At 37.4% G+C, this 18341-nt stretch overlaps 1 protein-coding gene and 1 pseudogene across 1 annotated transcript; both read right to left on the bottom strand.

The window, feature by feature from the left end:
* Nucleotides 1-1277: 1277 nt before the first annotated feature.
* Nucleotides 1278-15768, bottom strand: LOC148959799 (uncharacterized; annotated as a pseudogene).
* A 132-nt stretch (nucleotides 15769-15900) lies between these two features.
* On the bottom strand, nucleotides 15901-18212 carry LOC135695063 (transcription factor Jun). The gene has a single exon (XM_065214010.2). It carries the CDS (start codon nucleotides 18172-18174, stop codon nucleotides 16873-16875), a length of 1302 nt encoding a protein of 433 aa, XP_065070082.2. The 5' UTR covers nucleotides 18175-18212; the 3' UTR covers nucleotides 15901-16872.
* Between the last annotated feature and the right edge of the window lie 129 nt (nucleotides 18213-18341).

The raw sequence follows: 18341 nt of genomic DNA, 5'->3' as shown, positions 1-18341 counted from the left end.
TTCAAGGAAATTTACCCTAACAACAGCAAAATCACGTTGTCATAAAAAAATTCTTTAATGAATTTTCTTCTTAAGGGATTCTCTTTGCGTTTCAAGACATTATTATTACCAATGAAGACATTTCGATCATGAGCACATTTTGCGTAATAAATTTTTCAAAAAGCACTTCTTGTCCTTTTCATCAACTATTTTTCAATAGCATTGTTCACCGCATAGCTTCCGACAAACAAATGTTTTAGAGAAAACCATCGATTAACTTCTTCCAACATGGATAGGAAGAAATATTCAACAATAGGCAATATTTGCGCATTAAGTTTCTTACAAGGCACAATTTGCCGAGAAAATCTCGTGGACTCCGACACAGGTTGGAAAATGGGGGCGGGGAGGGGGCAAGGGAGAATTTTGCACCCACAACAAACGATTTTGGAAAAATGCTCTATTGCTTGCTCTATATGCTTGCTTGCTCTTGGAAAAATGCTCTATATCGGTGCCCTTTCATTGGAGGTGCTGCTCAGGGGGCGTCGAGACTGGGGGGTTGTCACACCCATCCCCAAAAGTACCTCAATAGGAAATTTCAGGTAAAATCCGCTCGGTGGAAGAAACGCTTTAGGTATTTCAGAGACCTTCCTGTCATAAAATCAATGAAGGATCAAGCAATCTTAGGTAAAATTGTGCCTCGTGTCCATTTCTCCTAAAGTTTCTCAGTAGAAGCGTCAACTGCAATTCACTATGAGCTCCAGATTTTTCTTAACATTCATAAGGCATGCTAAGATGGAGAGAGGGATCTAAATTTAAAAGTAACTGACAACCTGGTATTTTTCAAGACCACGGCGAAATTGTTGTTTTTATCTGCTGTAAAAATTTTTTGCAAAAAGACAATAATTTTCAATAGGATTAGGAGGATTGCTTTAGTGAAATCTGCTTAAAAGAGTGAATTTTCCAGGGAACTAGAAGCATCACAATTCGAAAATTTCCTGTCCCTTCGGCGGCAACCATGGTGCCGCCTCAGGTAGTAACTATATATTTTGCCCGTCCCGATATAGAGATTTGACAAGACTATTAGAAAAGTCGGTTATTATCATACAGAGTTAGATTGATAAAATGTATTGCAGAGGTTTGTGACACCAGCTAAAAAGTTTCAGGCAATAATTTTTTAATCAGGTAAATTTGCATTCCAACCCCCCCCCCCCAACGAGGGCCCTGCCTGCTATATGGGGCAAATCGAATTTTTTTTTCTGTCGGCAATTTGACACATCCAGCGTCGGCAGTTACGGAGAATATAAACTTCGGCACCTTGAAGGTTTGTCTCTAGCGCCACCCCTGGCAGTACCCAATAAGTACTGTCCGCGTTATAACTGGCATGCCTGTTTTCACGAATAAGGTTGCACTACAGTACTTGTAGTTATAGAAAGGTTCTAGCCAGCAAAATTTAGAGGTCAATGTAAGTCATACATGTCAATGACATAGCTGGACAAGTTGTCAGAAATGCTCAATGGGCAGACATAGAAAACTGACTTTTTAAGACGTTCCCTATGTCAGCATATGAGGGTGGCGTATTTGTCCACCCGGTCCTGTATTAATCACTCACAATAAGTGATATTAATCATGTGATCAACGTAATGAGGCGATCACCAGGTGGTCTTTCCTGTCGAAACAATGGTTACTATGATTAATTTCTTTTTTTTTGTTATGGCAACCGTACGGTTCCTTTCCAATGTATTGAATCTATTAATTGCGCGCCCGTTTTTAAAATCAAATCAAACCAAATACGCCATGAAAGGTACATCAAAATTTCAGTTTTCTGAAGCTCAACGCAATCTTTTGGAAAAAGCCTACTCAGAAGGACTTATATCAACATCAGATAGGTTTGCTGCGGAATTTGAAGGACCGGATGATTTGTCAAACTTTCTGTTAGCACTGTAGATAAGATTTGTTTCAAAGCTTATGGCTAACTGTGAAACGTAAAAACAGTTGTCCTTGGTTTTGAGGAATAAGTCAGGAGCTCGTTGATCTCCAGTCATGATAGAAAATGAAAGAGAGACTAAAAATCCACAGAGAAAAGGTTAATGTACTGCTTTAAAGTAGGTGGCTAAAAATTTCAATGCAGAATGTATAGCGACCTTGACTAAGATGCGCTTTGCAACCAGCATTAATATACAGATGCGGTCAAAAGTCTGGTTCAAGTTTCACTTCTTCAAGCTTTTCTGGGTAACAAATATAGCTGAAAATATTTGGCGGCATATAACCTTGCAGAGTTGGCCCAAGTGTGGAAAAGGTCGGCAAAAACGTACCGTAAATACTGGTGAATATATCGAGATTTCAACAATACCGGTGTGTATATCGTTGGTGCAATCCAAAGTAAACGTTTCGACCGAAGTCTTCATGAGTAATCTATATTATTTTTATTCAAACAATCTTTTGGTGGTACAAAACTTGTAAATGGCTTTGAAAAAAGCAAACATTTAGTAAACTAAAGCTTTTCGTCTGACACTCTTCAGAGTTCCAGAGCTCTACGTGCCAGTGTGATTCTGGCTACGTAGGACGCACCACCCAAAGATTGGAGGATAGGATAAAACAACACGTTCCATCTGATATTAGAAACAAAACACATCCCCAAAGAGAACAGCCACCTCGGTCTTGCAAATCCAAAATTACTAATAAAACCTGCGATTCTGCTATCGGGCAGCATTTGCTAGAAAACCCAGATTGTGCAAAAAACTATAATGGCGACATGTTTCGAATTATTGGTAAAGCCCGATCGTCGTTCCACATAGCAGTTTTAGAATCTATCTACATAAGCACGAAAAAACCGCTACTGTGTAGACAAAAGGAGTTCGTTTTCACCTTAGGACTCCATTGGTAACATTCTAATAGGCAAGCGGCACTGATTGGTCAACCTCAACAGTCATGTGCTCGTGTTTCTGATTGGCCTATTTCGATCCACAACTGGGTATATATATTTCTTAGCGTAGAGTTTTCGATCTATGTTCTGACGTTTTAAACTCTGAAGAGTGTCAGACGAAAAGCTTTAGTTTACTAAATGTTTGCTTTTTTCAAAGCCATTATTTTTATTACACTTGGAGTTAGAGCTTTTGATAGTATATATATATATATAAACTATCCTCTTCTCACTGATGTCCTTATCCTCTTCTAACTGATGTAGCAATCCTATAGGCAAGCCACGGTCTTTGCTTTTTTAACTCCATAATAATGATTTTGAGAAATTTTCAGCGTCTTTTGTAATATTCTATAATTCCGTAAGCTAAATAAAAAAATACGTGTTTTCTAAAGCCTTGGCCAAACTGGGCAACATTGTTGCCCGACAATGTTGCTTGAAATTTTATTGATTTTTTTGTCGTCGAAACATGGTGGCCAAACTGGGCAACATTGTCGTGCAGCATCTTTTGCTTATGTTGTCAAAACAGCGCGCCAAATTGAAATTGATAAGTGGTTTCAAAGTTTGGATAAGTATGCCTGAAAGAAAGCAAGCTGCAGCCACTGGAAGCTGATTTTGTCACATCACAACACCATCGTGTTGCTTTTAGCACCCTTTGGTTGAGCACTCGTAGAAGCAGTAGCATTTGGCTGATTTGTTGTTTTCAAGAACTTGCACTTGGACTTGTTTCAGACGGGACCTTTATCTTCTTCCTCTGCATGGTTTACTTCCCATTCTGCAAAATCAACTTCGAAGCTTAAATTTTGACAGGCCATTTTAATTGAATCGAGTTGAGGATATTGTTTTGCAATACAACACTGCGCATGTTGATTTTTTCTCAGATGGGAAATTAATGTGAATTGTTGCCCGACAATGTCGCCAAACTGGACAACATAGGGCTGAGCAACAAATGTTGCCGAAAAATGTTGAGCATGTTCAAACATTCGTGCAACAAATTTCTTGATGAATTTGTCGGCCGACATGGTGGCCAAACTGGACAAAATTTGAGCAACATTATGAATTTGTGAATGTTGCCCGACAATGTTGCCCAGTTTGGCCAAGGCTTAACATTACAGAACATAACACTCCTCTTTCGACAACTCTTGAACACAATTGTATACTATATCCGAACATAGGTATACAAATTGGTTAAAGCAGTTCGTGTCTATATGCTACTCAGTATATTGTTTCCAAAAATGTTATTCTCGTAATTTGTGACTTTGGAATGTACTGGCAACCGTGTTGCAGGCAGACGTTTCAGCACTTTTTCGAGGAGCGCCAAGTTTTTGCTCAGCAGCGAAAGTTTTTTTGAGCGCCACGCCAGGCACCACTGAAGTTCTACATAGATAAAAGAACCCCAAATAAAAAAATTTCCTTCTGCCACTATTATCTTGACTCACATTGTCATGACAATGCAATAAAAACGACGAAAAGTCTGAGGTGCCAAACACCTGGTATCTTTTGCTCCAAGGATGGCATTGCCACTCCCAGGGTTGGCATTGCCATACCAATTTTGCTTATACTGTACCATTTCATTGGACAGCTTTTGGGCCAGTAACTTATGGCCGTTATCGCAAAAAAGTACCAATTCCCCTGTTCTGACGTCAATTTAATCTAAATGTAAAGCTGTGGTAATCATGCTCATGATAGGCTGGTGAGCTGAGTTTATAAATCATTGTATCATTTAGATATAAACAAATCAAGAAAATATCAAATACCTTTGCAATATTTTTAGAATAAGCATAACCATTGTAAACAAGATTGATATGTTGAACACCAAAATCGGTGCAAAATGAACGCAACATTACCTCGATCTGTCTCTCTAGCCTACAAATGCAATCTAAATATTTACAAGACAAACGTAACTCCAATTATCAAACCCAATCAAACAACTTATAGAAATACCTACTTGACTGGAAGACAAGGACACAACGAGACAAGGAAGATCAAAGGAGAGCATAGTTATTCTGAATTGAGTTGAATCATTGTCTACAATAAGGTACCCTGGGTGCCAGAGCCTCAGAGAGTCAAAGGATGAAGAACGGGGGAAGGAATAGCTAAGGAGAATGGAAGAGGAAAGGAGAGAGACGAGACTCTGGCACCCAGGGTAACAATATGGTCAAACTTGAAAATGTCGACCATCTCAACAAAAAGCGTTTGAATGAACAACATTTCTTAGTTTGGTTAAGGCTGGAATTGGTCGTACCACGATTTCAAGCAATAGAAGCAAAGAGCATCGTTAGAATCTATCCATTTACATTCATTAAGGTCCAATCTTAATGTTCGTATGAAAACATCCACATAACAATCCAAGACAACAATGCCGCCCACCAAATCTATATGGAGACGCCAGATTTCTAACTACTGCCCAGAACAAACGCCCCAATGATTAATATCAGTAGCAGCAAATTCAAAACGACTAGCATAATTTCTAGCGATAAATTGTCAGCTACCTTTGGTATCACTGCTTCATCACCGACATTCGTTGAGCCAAGCAATATACCAATCATCAGGTTAATGGGGATCAACCATAGTGATAGCAACTGAATGTTGCTCTCAAAAATGTCCCTTATTGGTGCTTTTGCTGAATGGAGAATGGCAAAAGCGGATAAAAAACAAATAAGGGCTGCAATACCTACTTTTGTATTGCGAAGGAAAAAGACAATGGAGATGCCCATTATCAGTTTATGCATCATTTCTAATACCTCCCAATACCAACATTTGTCGGTATAATTTTCATAGAAGAATATCAGAGCGAATTTTGAAATACCTTCTTTTTTGCCATCCTCCAAGAAGGCATAATATTCCACTACTAATGCCCTTTCATTGTCAGATATGCCCTCTTCATTGTCAAATATTTTGCTGGCATCGAGTGTTTGTAAGTGTTCCTTTGTAGATGGTCTCTTAATAAAAAGTCACAAAAGTATCAACATTGCTAATAGTATGGGCTTAGCACAGTATTTGACTTGAATTGTGCAAATTGTGATACCAGCATGAAAATGGGTACACTAGGGCAATTTCACAGGCTGATGACAATGCCGAACAGACACAAGCCGGAAAATGCCCCCAAGTGCTATTTTTAGACTGAAGTACTTGGCCCCAGTCCTCGAATTGGGCCAAACTCCATATGTCATTACTGATTTATAAAAAGATAGGGAAAGGAAAGATTTAGGTGCATTATCATATATTAAAATATATTAAGAGAAAAGGACATGAAAATTGCCTCTTTATGCTATTTTTAGAATATGAAAATGGTACCCATGTCTCTATCTAGGCATTTTTCTCTAAATAATTACTCTCTTTTATATGAATATGAAATGTAACTTTCTCCATTCTTTCAACAAACTGAAAAGTAATACGAAAAGATGTAATTGACAATCTTACCCCTTGATGCTATTTTTAAAATGGGGTACTGGAACCCAGTTCTAAAATTTGGGTCTTACCTTCATAGTCTAGGCTCTAAGCACAGTATTTGACATGAATTGTGCAAATTGTGGTACCAGCATGAAATTGGGTACACTTGGGCACAAGCTGAAAAGTGCCCCAAAGTGGTATGACCCCAGTCCTCAATTTTGGATTTCATTCATACGTAGTTAACTAAAGTTTAAATTGAGCGTGAATGTATAGGTTTAAACACAATTCTACACGATATAGGTATATCAAAGAAGCAATTAAGATATTACCCTTGATGCTATATTTAGAATGGACTACTGGAGCCCAGGCCTCTATAATCCATCTTTTATAAACCATTACTATTTTTGGTATGAATAAGAAATAAAGTGAATATTAAATCTCTGGATTGCTACTACTCCTCACAGAGGCCTTCAAGAAAAGCATAAAAGAACTACCTATCAGTGCAGAGGCTAGAAGAATCATTGCAATTCTATTATTGGTTTACTGTTAGAGTCAATGCTATTGTTGCTAGTTAAAGCAGTAAGGGAGTGAAATTTCCACATGTTTCTAAGTGCCCTTCATTAGATTGCACCTTGGGTGTTTAGCCTTTGTCATACAAACTACTCGCGCTGGCTGCCAATATAACATCAATCGTATTTGAAAGTAGCCTATAATTATAACGATTTTGGCCCCTCCGAATATGTTCGAGTTTGAAAGTTCAGTAAGGGTACTTAACATTTCTGCTACCTTGGATAGTCAGCATTTCATACAAATTGTATGAGACTTTCAGAGGTAGCGAAATGTGAAAGTCACATTTGCTTGTACATGTGATAAATTGCATTGACCTTCAGAGACAGGAAACGCGTACATATTTAAACATATCGCTTTATGCATATATTAACTGCGTTTTTTCATAATATTTTTCGGTGATTGAAAAGTTGTGTGAAGCTACACTTTAGTATTTACATCAAAATTAGCGATATTTAACAGTAGATGAAAAAGTCGAATGAGCTTGGATCTAAGTATCCCATTCAGAAAAGAGAAACTAGGCGGAATTTTATCTCTCCGTTATATTTTAGTGTATCACAAAGTATAGAATGCTAGACTTTTTATGTTAAAAGTAGTAATGACTTATAACTTACAATAGAAACAAATCTAAAAAGTGGGTCTATCATTTGTAGCATCTAGAGGTAATATTCTACTTTTTTCTAAAAATACTGTTTGGTTAACCAAAAAGGTAGACAGCCATGCTATCATGTTTACGTCAAAAGCAAGTAATGGCTTGTAGAAAGTGTTTACATAGAGGCCTAGAGGCAACAGCCATAATCTAAAAATAGAATCAAAGGATAATATTGTTTCTTTGTTATACTTTTATCGTGTAGAACTGTATTTAAACCTATACCTTCATGCTCAATTTAAACTTTAGTTAACTACGTATGAATGAAATCCAAAATTGAGGACTGGGGTCAAGTACCGCAGTCTAAAAATAGCACTCTGGTGCATTTTTCAGCTTGTGTCTGTTCAGCATCATTATCAACGTGTCAAATTGCCACAGTGTTCCCATTTTCATGCTGGTACCACAATTGGCACAGTTCATGTCAAATACTGTGCTTAGAGCCTAGACTATGATGGTAAGACCCAAATTCGAGAACTGGGTTCCAGTACCCCATCCTAAAAATAGCATCAAGAGGTAAGATTGTCAATTACATCTTTTTGTATTACTTTTCAGTTTGTTGAAAAAATTGAGAAAGCTACATTTCATATTCATATAAAAGAGAGTAATTATTTAGAGAAGACTGCCTAAATAGAGACATGGGTACCAATTTCATATTCTAAAAATAGCATAAAGGGACATTTTTTCATGTCTTTTTCTCTTAATATATTTTAATATATGATAATGCACCGAAATCTTTCCTTTCCTACTTTTTTCATAAATCAGTAATGACATAATGAAGATTGGCCCAATTCGAGGACTGGGGCCAAGTATGCCAGTCTAAAAATAGCACTTGGGGGCATTTTTCGGCTTGTGTCTGTTCGGCATCGTCATCAGGCTGTGAAATTACCCCAGTGTACCCATTTCATGCTGGTATCACAATTTGCACGATTCATGTTCTGACAGGCCAGACTACAAAGGCAATGCAAGTGGTAATATCAGTGATCCATAAGTGCGATATGATGACGTAAGGCAAGGAATTCGGTAATCACTTTTCAGGTACGACAAGTGATGCATGCAATGTCCATTGAATTCGCTGATGCAGAATCTGTGGCAACTCTGTGGCAATAATTGGAAAATGCGACTGGAAATGTACGTATATGTAGCAAACATAAATAGTGCTACAGTCCTTAAGCAATACTTGCCGCAGCCCTTCATTTTACCTTTGAACTGGTGGTATGTGCCGCGAAAATAGCAAGACAAGTAGGTATACTTAATAAGAAAATATGCAAAAAACAAGACTGGTACAAGAGCAATTGTGATGAGTGAAAATCTGAATTCGTCTATTGCATTCATCCTCCAGCTGGAAATGATGCAGTGCAGAGAGGGAATATGCGAATGATTTCCATTGCAATGCAATTAAATATGTTCATAGTAGTTGCAATTGACTTAGGCTAGTGGATAAAATCAAGTGACTTAGGCCCAAATGACTCCGTACAATATTTGATAGAATCCAATCAGAATTTTCCAAGTAGAGAGGATGATATCTGCAAACGTTCTTTCCCTCCCATAAGCTGGATCATCGTTGCTTCTGCATTAGTCACTCGGTGCTAATCTGATTTTCTCCGTTAATGTTATTATCCAGCAAATAAAGATAAAACCAGCAACGTAACCAACAAATTGCAACACAGCAATGGCCCTTGAAGGGCATTTATTACATTTTCCAAAGTTTTTCATGAACCCCTTGTCACAGACTGGACACAAATTACCAATATAACCTCGTTCGCAAGTAGCGTTCACACCTCCGAGGCAGGAACCCCGTATTTGGCACCTGTGAGGAGTGGGCATGCTACAATTATTCTTGATTGGTCCTCGATCATAATCATTATTCTTTGTATCAAGATTCTTCATAAAAGATAAAAAATAATTCTTACACGATTTGTTTGATGCTGTTGTCATAGTATCCCAAAACATCCAGTAGCCTCTTGCTAGTACTACGTAGTCTCGTTCACATGAAAATCCCTGCTGTGTGCATTTTGTACATTCCCCAAAGCGATGAACCCTTGTGTAACAATCTAAGCAAGGACAAGCACGATACCCGGCTAATGCATTGGTATCAGTGCCTTTTGGTCAGGTTAAACAATCCAAAGGACCTTTTCCTGGAGCTTTTTTAAGAGGCACAAATTGGCCACGAGGACATATTTTGCAAGATGTGCTTGCAATTTCGTTCTGAAAAAACCCGCCTGCCGGACAAGGAATACAAGTACCACCGCACATTTCATTAATGCATTTGTCATGAGCACCAATGGGACAAGGTCGACAGCGAAAGTATACATCTTTCTTGTGATTAACATTGCAGTCGAAGCCATCTCCTTGTAAAGCAGTAAATGACGTTAAAATTTCTAAGCTTTCTGTGGGACTGCACATCACTCTCGCTCTGGTATGAGCAAAGCTGGTACTTTCGCTGATATGGTTGCAACTAACATATATCCATATATCTTCGAGTCGTTATCCATTTTATTCAATTCCAGAGCATTCAAATACCTTAATCAATTGTTTCCAAAAAGGAGTAAAATTTTGGCAACTGCTTTATATCTTCAAAGACACCATCTAAAGTTTGAATATTATTTTGAAATAGGGAAACCAGGTGCACAGTCATGTTTTTTAACGTATCGCGTGGAAGCTGGACTAACTTGTTTTTCTGCATATATAACTCTGAAACAAACTTTAATCCGGTAAAAGCATTTGAAGATATTTCACTGATGTTATTGTTATTCAAAAACAAGGCACTCAGCCATGGTGAACTTGCAAACGAAAACGGGTCGATTTTCCTTAAACAATTATGCGACAAATCCAGACATTGGAAACGAACGTTTTGTAAATTAAAAGACTCAATACAATTAGAGCTAAAATCTAGATTTCTGCAGTTTGCTTTTAGTTATCTACTCTCGTAATATTGTTCAAATTCAAAGTGAGATCTTGTAGATACTGTATTCCACTAAAGTCAGGAACTTGGACCAGTGAATTGTTACTTAAATCTAACCATGCAATTTTTGCAGTTTTTTTGCAAAATGCATTTTTTTGAGCTCAAGAATTTTCCTCTAGGAAGATTTGAAATAAAATTGTCTCTTAACCTGGGACCATGGAGACGAAATAGGCAATAAAATGCACCATTGGAAATATTATGGAGACCTGTGTTTGCTAGGTTAAATATTCCCAACCTAGAAAATGGACAAAATTCGTTGTCTTCAATCTTTCTCAGCACTTTGTGTGAAAGGTCTATGCTCTCAGCTGTTTTTGGAAACAAAAAAATCCTACCATCTAATTCCATTCTGTTGTCATTTAACTTTATTTCACAAAGAGTCCTTGTTCTTGTTTTTTCAAATATCTCATGAACCGCATTGATGAAAAGGAAGTTGAAGGAAAAGTCAATGGTAACAAGATTTCTTGGAAGTAAGATTGGGGCCGTCAATGCACATCCTCGCAGGAGCAATGATTGCAGGTGAAAAATCGTTCAAATGAATCGTATTTGAGTTTCAAATATGGATTATCAGAAAGATCAATGAAACAAACCGATAACGGTATTCCTACCGGCAATGACATCAATCCAATGCCAACGCAACGCAAAATTGAGTTATCTGACAGCTCGCTGGACACCTGGCCGTTATACAGGACACGCTCAGTATTAAACTTAGTACCAGTTTCGAACTACCTGAAGCAAATTCATATTTGCATTGCTATTGCATTTCCCTCTGTCTTCTGCAAAAATATAATTATGAAAAATTCAGTGCTCGAAATTGAAAAAGGAAGAATGCGGTTCGGGAATAGCTCCTCAAAGTGCAAAAGTTGGAGTACATTGCCGAGTTACAATGACAGGGGATGAAAATACACTTTTCCAGTATAGGGGAAGACAAAGTTGGATAAGACCTGGATGAAAATAACCTTATGACTTAGAAATTGTCAAATATTGTCTGCGACTATCGTTGCACTGTACAAAGCCTTTTGCAACCTTTTTCAAATCTATTTTATCAGTTATTAGCCGGTGAGAACAAAGCATCATTAGGTTATTTTATCTCTGTCATACTACTTTGCAGGGAACTTATTATTCTCCGCTAGGTTGAGAACGATCTTTATCTTTGACAACTTTGGAGAGACCGAGGGGCAAATCACTCTAAGAAAATCCCGTACACCTTTCGTGAAAATCTTATTGTTTTATTCCTATTAACAATAATCAACACCATGGACTACATCAAAACTGAAGTTGAATATGCGTCATAACATGAAGTTGTAAAAAGGATTGGGTCAAAATTGAAAAAACATTTTTCAAAATTTTCAATATGATGGAATTTTCTGTAATTTTGATTTTTCATAGACCCAGGTTCAGTTTATATGGACAGCAATAGTTGTTGAGTTCCCTTTAATTTTTGACAGTGGCGAGGATCGAAGCTAGTAACAAAGGAAAGAGTTGTGATTCAGTAGTTAACTCTAAAACAAACCCTGTTTCATCTATTTCTTTTACTCAAGCCAGGGCATTAAGATAATGCGATGCGAATGATACTTCAACAAACTTCAACAAGGACTGTTGCATCTTCTTAAAGATTCGTCTACCGAATAATCTAGTTTTTGCTTGCGCTTGACTGTTTAGTGTGAAACATTAACGGGTAAAGGTATTGTCTCATGGAATTAAAAATTGACATAAAAAAGATGTCAAGAAAATGACAAGGATTTGCCATATTGCACATAATGGACGAATAAACTTGACAGGACTGATCACTGGTTTCTTGGAATGCAAAGGAAAGAATTTAACTTCTGATAGCATTTGATTGAAATGGTTTTCGAAATGATAAACCTAAATGTTTTGTGAAAAATATCGTATGTAAGCACGTTTTAAGTCGAAAATTTTGAATAAATTTAAGTTTAGAAATATTTCAGGCACCGCGGAGCATTGAGAAAAGTGGGGGGCCTAGAAAAAGTGGGGAGGGGGGCTAAAATCGTATAAAAAGAGGCTTTTCTGGTACTTTGATACTTAATATTTGGCATTTTTTCAAAAAGTGGAGGGCTTTCCATTCTCCTTTGCAATTCCTTCCCCCGTTCTTCATTCTTTGACTCTCTGAGGCTCTGGCACCCAGGGTAGTGCTCTGATTGTAGATTCTAAGCGCCAAACTAAAACAGTTGCTTATTATTGCTTAAACTTTTTGACTGGCGACTTTAAAGTTGTGAATGTACACCGTCGTACAAAGTATAAAGAACCAGGAGGCACAGGAGGCAAGTGTCCCCTAACTTTTCTGAAACAGTGGTAAAGTACCTATTTGTAGCTTATAGGGGTGACCCTATTTTGACTTTATCTCCCCCCCCCCGCACCCTTAAAATGTTTCCTACCTCAAGGTCTTGGTGTGCAGATGTAAACAATTTTGGTACCAAGGTTTTACAAACTAAAATTTTCTAAAAATTGATTCCATCACCATCTGCATCAAAATACCTGACTATTTGGTAAATTTTAAGTCTTTCTATAACCATATCACAGCAAATTTTTAGGATTCGGTTGTTCTTTTTGACGTCAATATCAAACTAAACAGTATTTGCATTACTGCATTACTGCATTGATAAATTACTGTATGCTAAATGGTCGATAAATAGAAAAGCAGTGATTTACGTTCTAGGGTATGTAAAAATAGCAAATATATGATGCGATATCAGAGAATAAAACACAAAAGCTTTCTTACCTTCAGCAATTTACATCATAAGTGATTGGGGAAGTTCTTGTCCATCCAAATTTGATAAACAACCACAGATTTGACATGGCTCATTAAATTCCGGCTGGTTGCCCCAATTGTTCGAAGATCTCTCTGATGAAAAGGTTTCGTTGTTTCTTGGACTTTATCTGCCCTGACAGACCAAGTCGAATCAGTTGTGTAAAACTAGTGGCGCACGACCATTCATTTTCAGGGGTATCTTTTATACAAAGCGGATCCTGAAGGGGTAAATTGGTCTAAGACCTACGATCAGGACAATCTCTGAAATCTTTAAAAATATCCTATGTAAAATCTATGGTCCATGTAACTTTACATTCACCAAATACTAAAAAACAACCCACGTGGTACAAAAAAGCACGATACTTATATCCTACTTTTTTGTACTCCGTCAAAGTCGGGGACCCGGCAGGTGCAAACAATACGAATTATTACCCTCCGTGCATCAATGATTTCTTGCAGAATCTAATTCGTAGAATTTTAACGAAAAGGTGATTTGAGAAAATTTTCATCAGAGAAAACAAAAAATTGAGTTAATCCCACAAACCAGATTAAAATTTGACCTGAGTAGAAACTTTCCAAAGCATTAGCAAAATATTAGCAAAATATCTTAAAACAAGTTGGGGCTTGTTTTATGTCTTACTTAAACTAGAGTTTTATTTTTCGAGCAAATAAAATGCAAACAGCTATATATAAATATATATAAAAACAGAGTTTGCCAAGTTGTTTTGACAGATGGTACCGTCGTACAACAAAATCATGGCTCGTTAAGATATATATATATATGGTAAAATATATATGAATGGTAAAATGCATGGTAATGTGACAAAATTAGCGTCAAAATACTAAAGTTCCAATTTTAATATACTTGGGAAATGAACTACACTGTGGATGAAGAATTCGTTCGATTTATTGGCACGTTTTTACATATTTGACACTAAATATATATAAAAAAGAAGAAGGTTCTTCAATTTAACTGAACAAAAAGCTAGTGAAATAAACCAAACAGGCACGACACCACTGGGGGGGGGGGGGGGTGGGTTGGGTTGCTGAAGCGCTCTCCTACTTTTTCAAGAAAAAAAATTTGACCGTCTCTTTTAACAATTTTTAAAAAAGAGCATAAAAATATGAAGAACAGCCTGAATTTTACTAATTTATTTACGTATGTTTCTATTATTTGTCTATTATTTGCATAAATTCATTAGCTAACTTTCTGTGTCATTGCAATGTCCACATTTTGGACGTGCAAATATGGTCTGCTGAAAATACTCGAGACAAAGTAGATACACATTTCTGTCCAGGAAGTAAAATTCTCTCAACCAATACAACAGCTTCATTCTCATCGATGTGCACTTTGAGCCAAAGGTTACCTTTTTTTTATTTTTCTAACGTCTCTGACTTTTTCTTCCCTAACCTCGTCTCTGACTCCTCCCCTCCCAAATTTTTCTTAAAAATCAAAAATCAATGTTTTTCTGAGTATCGACGAATTGTCTGTTCTGAGCGGTATAGTATTTTGTAGAATTCTAGGCTGGGAGATGAATTTTTAGCCAATCTAAAGGCCGATTTTCAAAAATTTCCTGCCGCGTCGGACCCAACCATGGTGGGTCCTCCTATGTCACTAAACTATATTATCAGCCCCCAGCTTCAATTTTATGGCACCATCCCTGCTAAATGCAGCTGTAGATATATTCTTCTTATCTTAGAGAAAAAAATGTTAGGAAGTTGCAACCAGTTGGCTTCTTTATCAATTGGAGGGGAGGGGTTTATTCGAGAGGGAGTTTTATTGATAAATCAGGAGGAAAAGCTGTTTTTTTCGCCTGTGCTTCAGATAGGGGTCTTGAACACAGGCTTCACGGGCAGTAGTGAAAGCTTTTTTCTGGACAACCATTTTGGGGTAGTATTTCAAGATCCATTGCTAACGTATCAATTGCATAAGATTCATTAACAAAGCAGGTCCTGTTTCACCTATTCAAGCATAAACTTGCCAAAACCCTCAACCATATATTCAAACAAAAATACCTGTTCCCGGAGATAAGTTATTCCCTGTTACCATGACATATGAATTGTAAAATTGAGAGTACCTGTTAATATATCCTCCTTTCAAAAACATTGTTTCGTGGGAACCTTATCAATAACAACCTCAATATCAATAACACAGATTCAATATCTTTTTGCACATAGTTCTCGTCCATTTCTAATCAAATTAAAGGTTGTATCACTCTTTTTCGAAGATTGAACTATAATTTTAGATCAACAGGACCTTTCTTCAAAAAAGGATTTTTTTAAAGCCGTACCTGATTTTCATAGAGTGATAATAACTTTATCTGATACCTCTTAATAATTCTGTTAGTTGTTTATCCTAAGCAAGATAGATAGTCCTAAATTTTCAATTATTTGAAATACTAAAGGCTTCGAGAGGGAGATGGTAGCTGTGACGAGAAACCCAAGGACACGTAACTGCTTTTAAACCGAGACAATATCCTCGTAACATAAACTGTCTGTGTCTTTGTCAAGTGTCACTCCACAGATACTTGTATGCTACTCCATGACTTATGTAGGGTACTTACACTATAATAAAATTTAGAAGAATTTGAAGCCCAAATTCTTACTTTCTTGAATTTCTGACGACACAAACCATAGCGAGAGAAGATATATAAATACGCAGTATATTTTGTCTTTAGCAGCAAATGATTAATCTGAACCTCTAAAAATATCACACTGTCTTTTTTCTGACAAGTAAATAAATATGCATGCATTTATCATCAACTAAGTTAAACTTACAATACTTCTCAATTTCTACCATCTCTACAATACGAATGTACAAAATCTTTACAAACTATTCTAGGCAAGATAAAACAAACAATTTTCGCAGAAAATCTTGTCACAATATAATATCATTATAAATCTATCTCATTGAATTTCCCTGCCAAAACATAAACCTTTTTCTATTAAATCTAGTCTTGGTGGTCGCTCTCCAAGAACCAGCTTGAACTATTGGTTTCTAAATTATAAGTGAATTCTGGTTTTGAATTTCACACAAAACAACAAACTTATAAAATTACATAAATTGTATTTCGAAACAGTCCTCAAATAAATAAGAAAATGGTACTTCAGTACGTAAAGATTTCCAGTTTAGGGAAACTCACAACAAAAATAAATGCTGGTATGATGATGTTAGATTAAAGGGAAATGACACCGGAAATTTGGCAGACATTCTAAGGATGCGGAAAAGTCTGTCTTCTGAAACTTGTGCATCACTCTAACATTGCTATTAAACTAAACAAAGCCTTTTATTGTCAAATTACACCTGATTCTAACTTGAGAGAAAAGAATGTGTGAAATTCGAATGCTTCACAAAAGATTTGATGCAATTGTTTGACTTGGCGTGAAAGCATTCATAACTATCAAATAACAATCCTGAGCCTATTTATTTAGTCTTGACCTAAATTAACGGGTACTATGACAATTTCCTAAGCAATTACCTCGAGGGAAGTTACCCTAACAATAACAATCTCACGGGTAATAGATTTGACAGCCATGTCTGCAATACAGCCAACGCCACTAGAACAGTGGCCTTACTATGGCTGAAGAAAACCCATGAAAATGGCTTCACTGGGTTGCGATACCACAAACTGATTAAACTACAGTTCAGTTAACGATGATAGCGATAGTCCTTCTGTAACGATTCCAGATGAATTTGGAAGGAAGACTTGACATCCCATTTTCACGTGATTCATAACTTTTTGTTTAAGTTCAATCGCTTGCTTTCTGAGTTCAGAGCGTGTTGTTGTCAGTTCGCTGTACGTCATTTTCAAATCCTTTACTTTGTCCTTCAACTCTTCTTCCCGTTCAATTTTTCTTTTTCTGCATCTCTGAGCAGCAAGACGATTCCTCAACTTTTTCCTCTCATGTTTAATAATTTCCTGCATTTTCAAGTCAATTGGGGCGGACTGGAGTGGTGGAGTGTTTGAAGGTACAATCTGGGCTTCGTCCTCCAATTTGTAAGCTGGGGGCTTTGGTGACGACGATGCCGAGCGAATAGAACTTATCACCGGATATGGAGAATTTGATGCGACATTCCTAGTTAAATTAACACTTTGTTGACTGGTTGTTCCACTTTGAGGGTAAGATCTTTCAAGGCTTGACGGCTGCAATGAGTAAACTGAAGCAGTAGAAGAAATGTTCCTTGAAGTTAGGCCAGAACTTGAATTCTGTGGATAACGAACTATGGTCGGTTGTGTGGTGATCCCGTAACTCAATCGCTGTTGATTCTGGTCACTTTGCACACATGCTGGCCTATTTGCAACCTGCTGCCTTCCTTGACTTCTAGCAACTGAAGTTTGCCCTCCACGTACGCCACTTGCATCCGATTTTACCCAACTTGGTGGCGGATAAACACCCGAGCTAGGCCTACCCTGTGTTTGCGATTTAATTACTTGTGCTTCGATTCTCTCCTTCTTCACTGAAACCGTGTTAGCATTTACATCTTGTGAAGAGTAGCCTTGTGAATTATATTGGGCATGACTGGAACTGGCATGAGATGCTGCATATGAGGTGGCCTCACTCAAAGTCATCGGCATGCCCTCGCCATTTTGTTGAAGTTTCTGTAAAGCTCTGACAAATCCAGCGGCAAACTGTTCTCGTTCTTCGACTGTACTCTGATCTGATATACTTGAATCTGTTGGCGTTGGTGTAGTTGTAATAAGTCCATTATTTTGCATGATCAAATTCTCAAGTTCTGGTGATCCAAGTTTAAGCAACATGAGATCTGGAGACTGCAGCAAAGCCCCACTAGTCGGGGTCTCGAGGATAGAGTTCCTTTTGCTGGCAGATATTGCACTTGCACTCCCAAAATCAAGTTTAAGCTTTGAACGATCATAGGCCTCTTTCTCTGACATGCTCTCCGTGTATATGCTGTCCTCATAAAACGTGATCTCTGACATAATTTCGTTTAATGGTCCCTCGAATAGCTGACTGATGACTAAGCTGAACTCTCAGGATATGAACACAACTGCCAGAAGTTGGGTTTCGATTGTATATATCTAGGGCTGAGTAATGGTTCTATTTTTAACATCAATTCTATTGTCGAGCTCTGATTGGTCCGCGGTTT

Source organism: Rhopilema esculentum, chromosome 8 (genome assembly GCF_057945365.1).
Source record: "Rhopilema esculentum isolate cy_ngs chromosome 8, ASM5794536v1, whole genome shotgun sequence".
Lineage (NCBI taxonomy): Eukaryota > Metazoa > Cnidaria > Scyphozoa > Rhizostomeae > Rhizostomatidae > Rhopilema > Rhopilema esculentum.
Note: the sequence above shows the minus strand (reverse complement) of the source record. Positions and strands in the feature narration are given on the sequence as shown.

Bases quoted from the DNA above. Each gene is read 5' to 3' on its own strand.
- LOC135695063 (XM_065214010.2), bottom strand. From the start codon at position 18,174: ATGTCAGAGATCACGTTTTATGAGGACAGCATATACACGGAGAGCATG.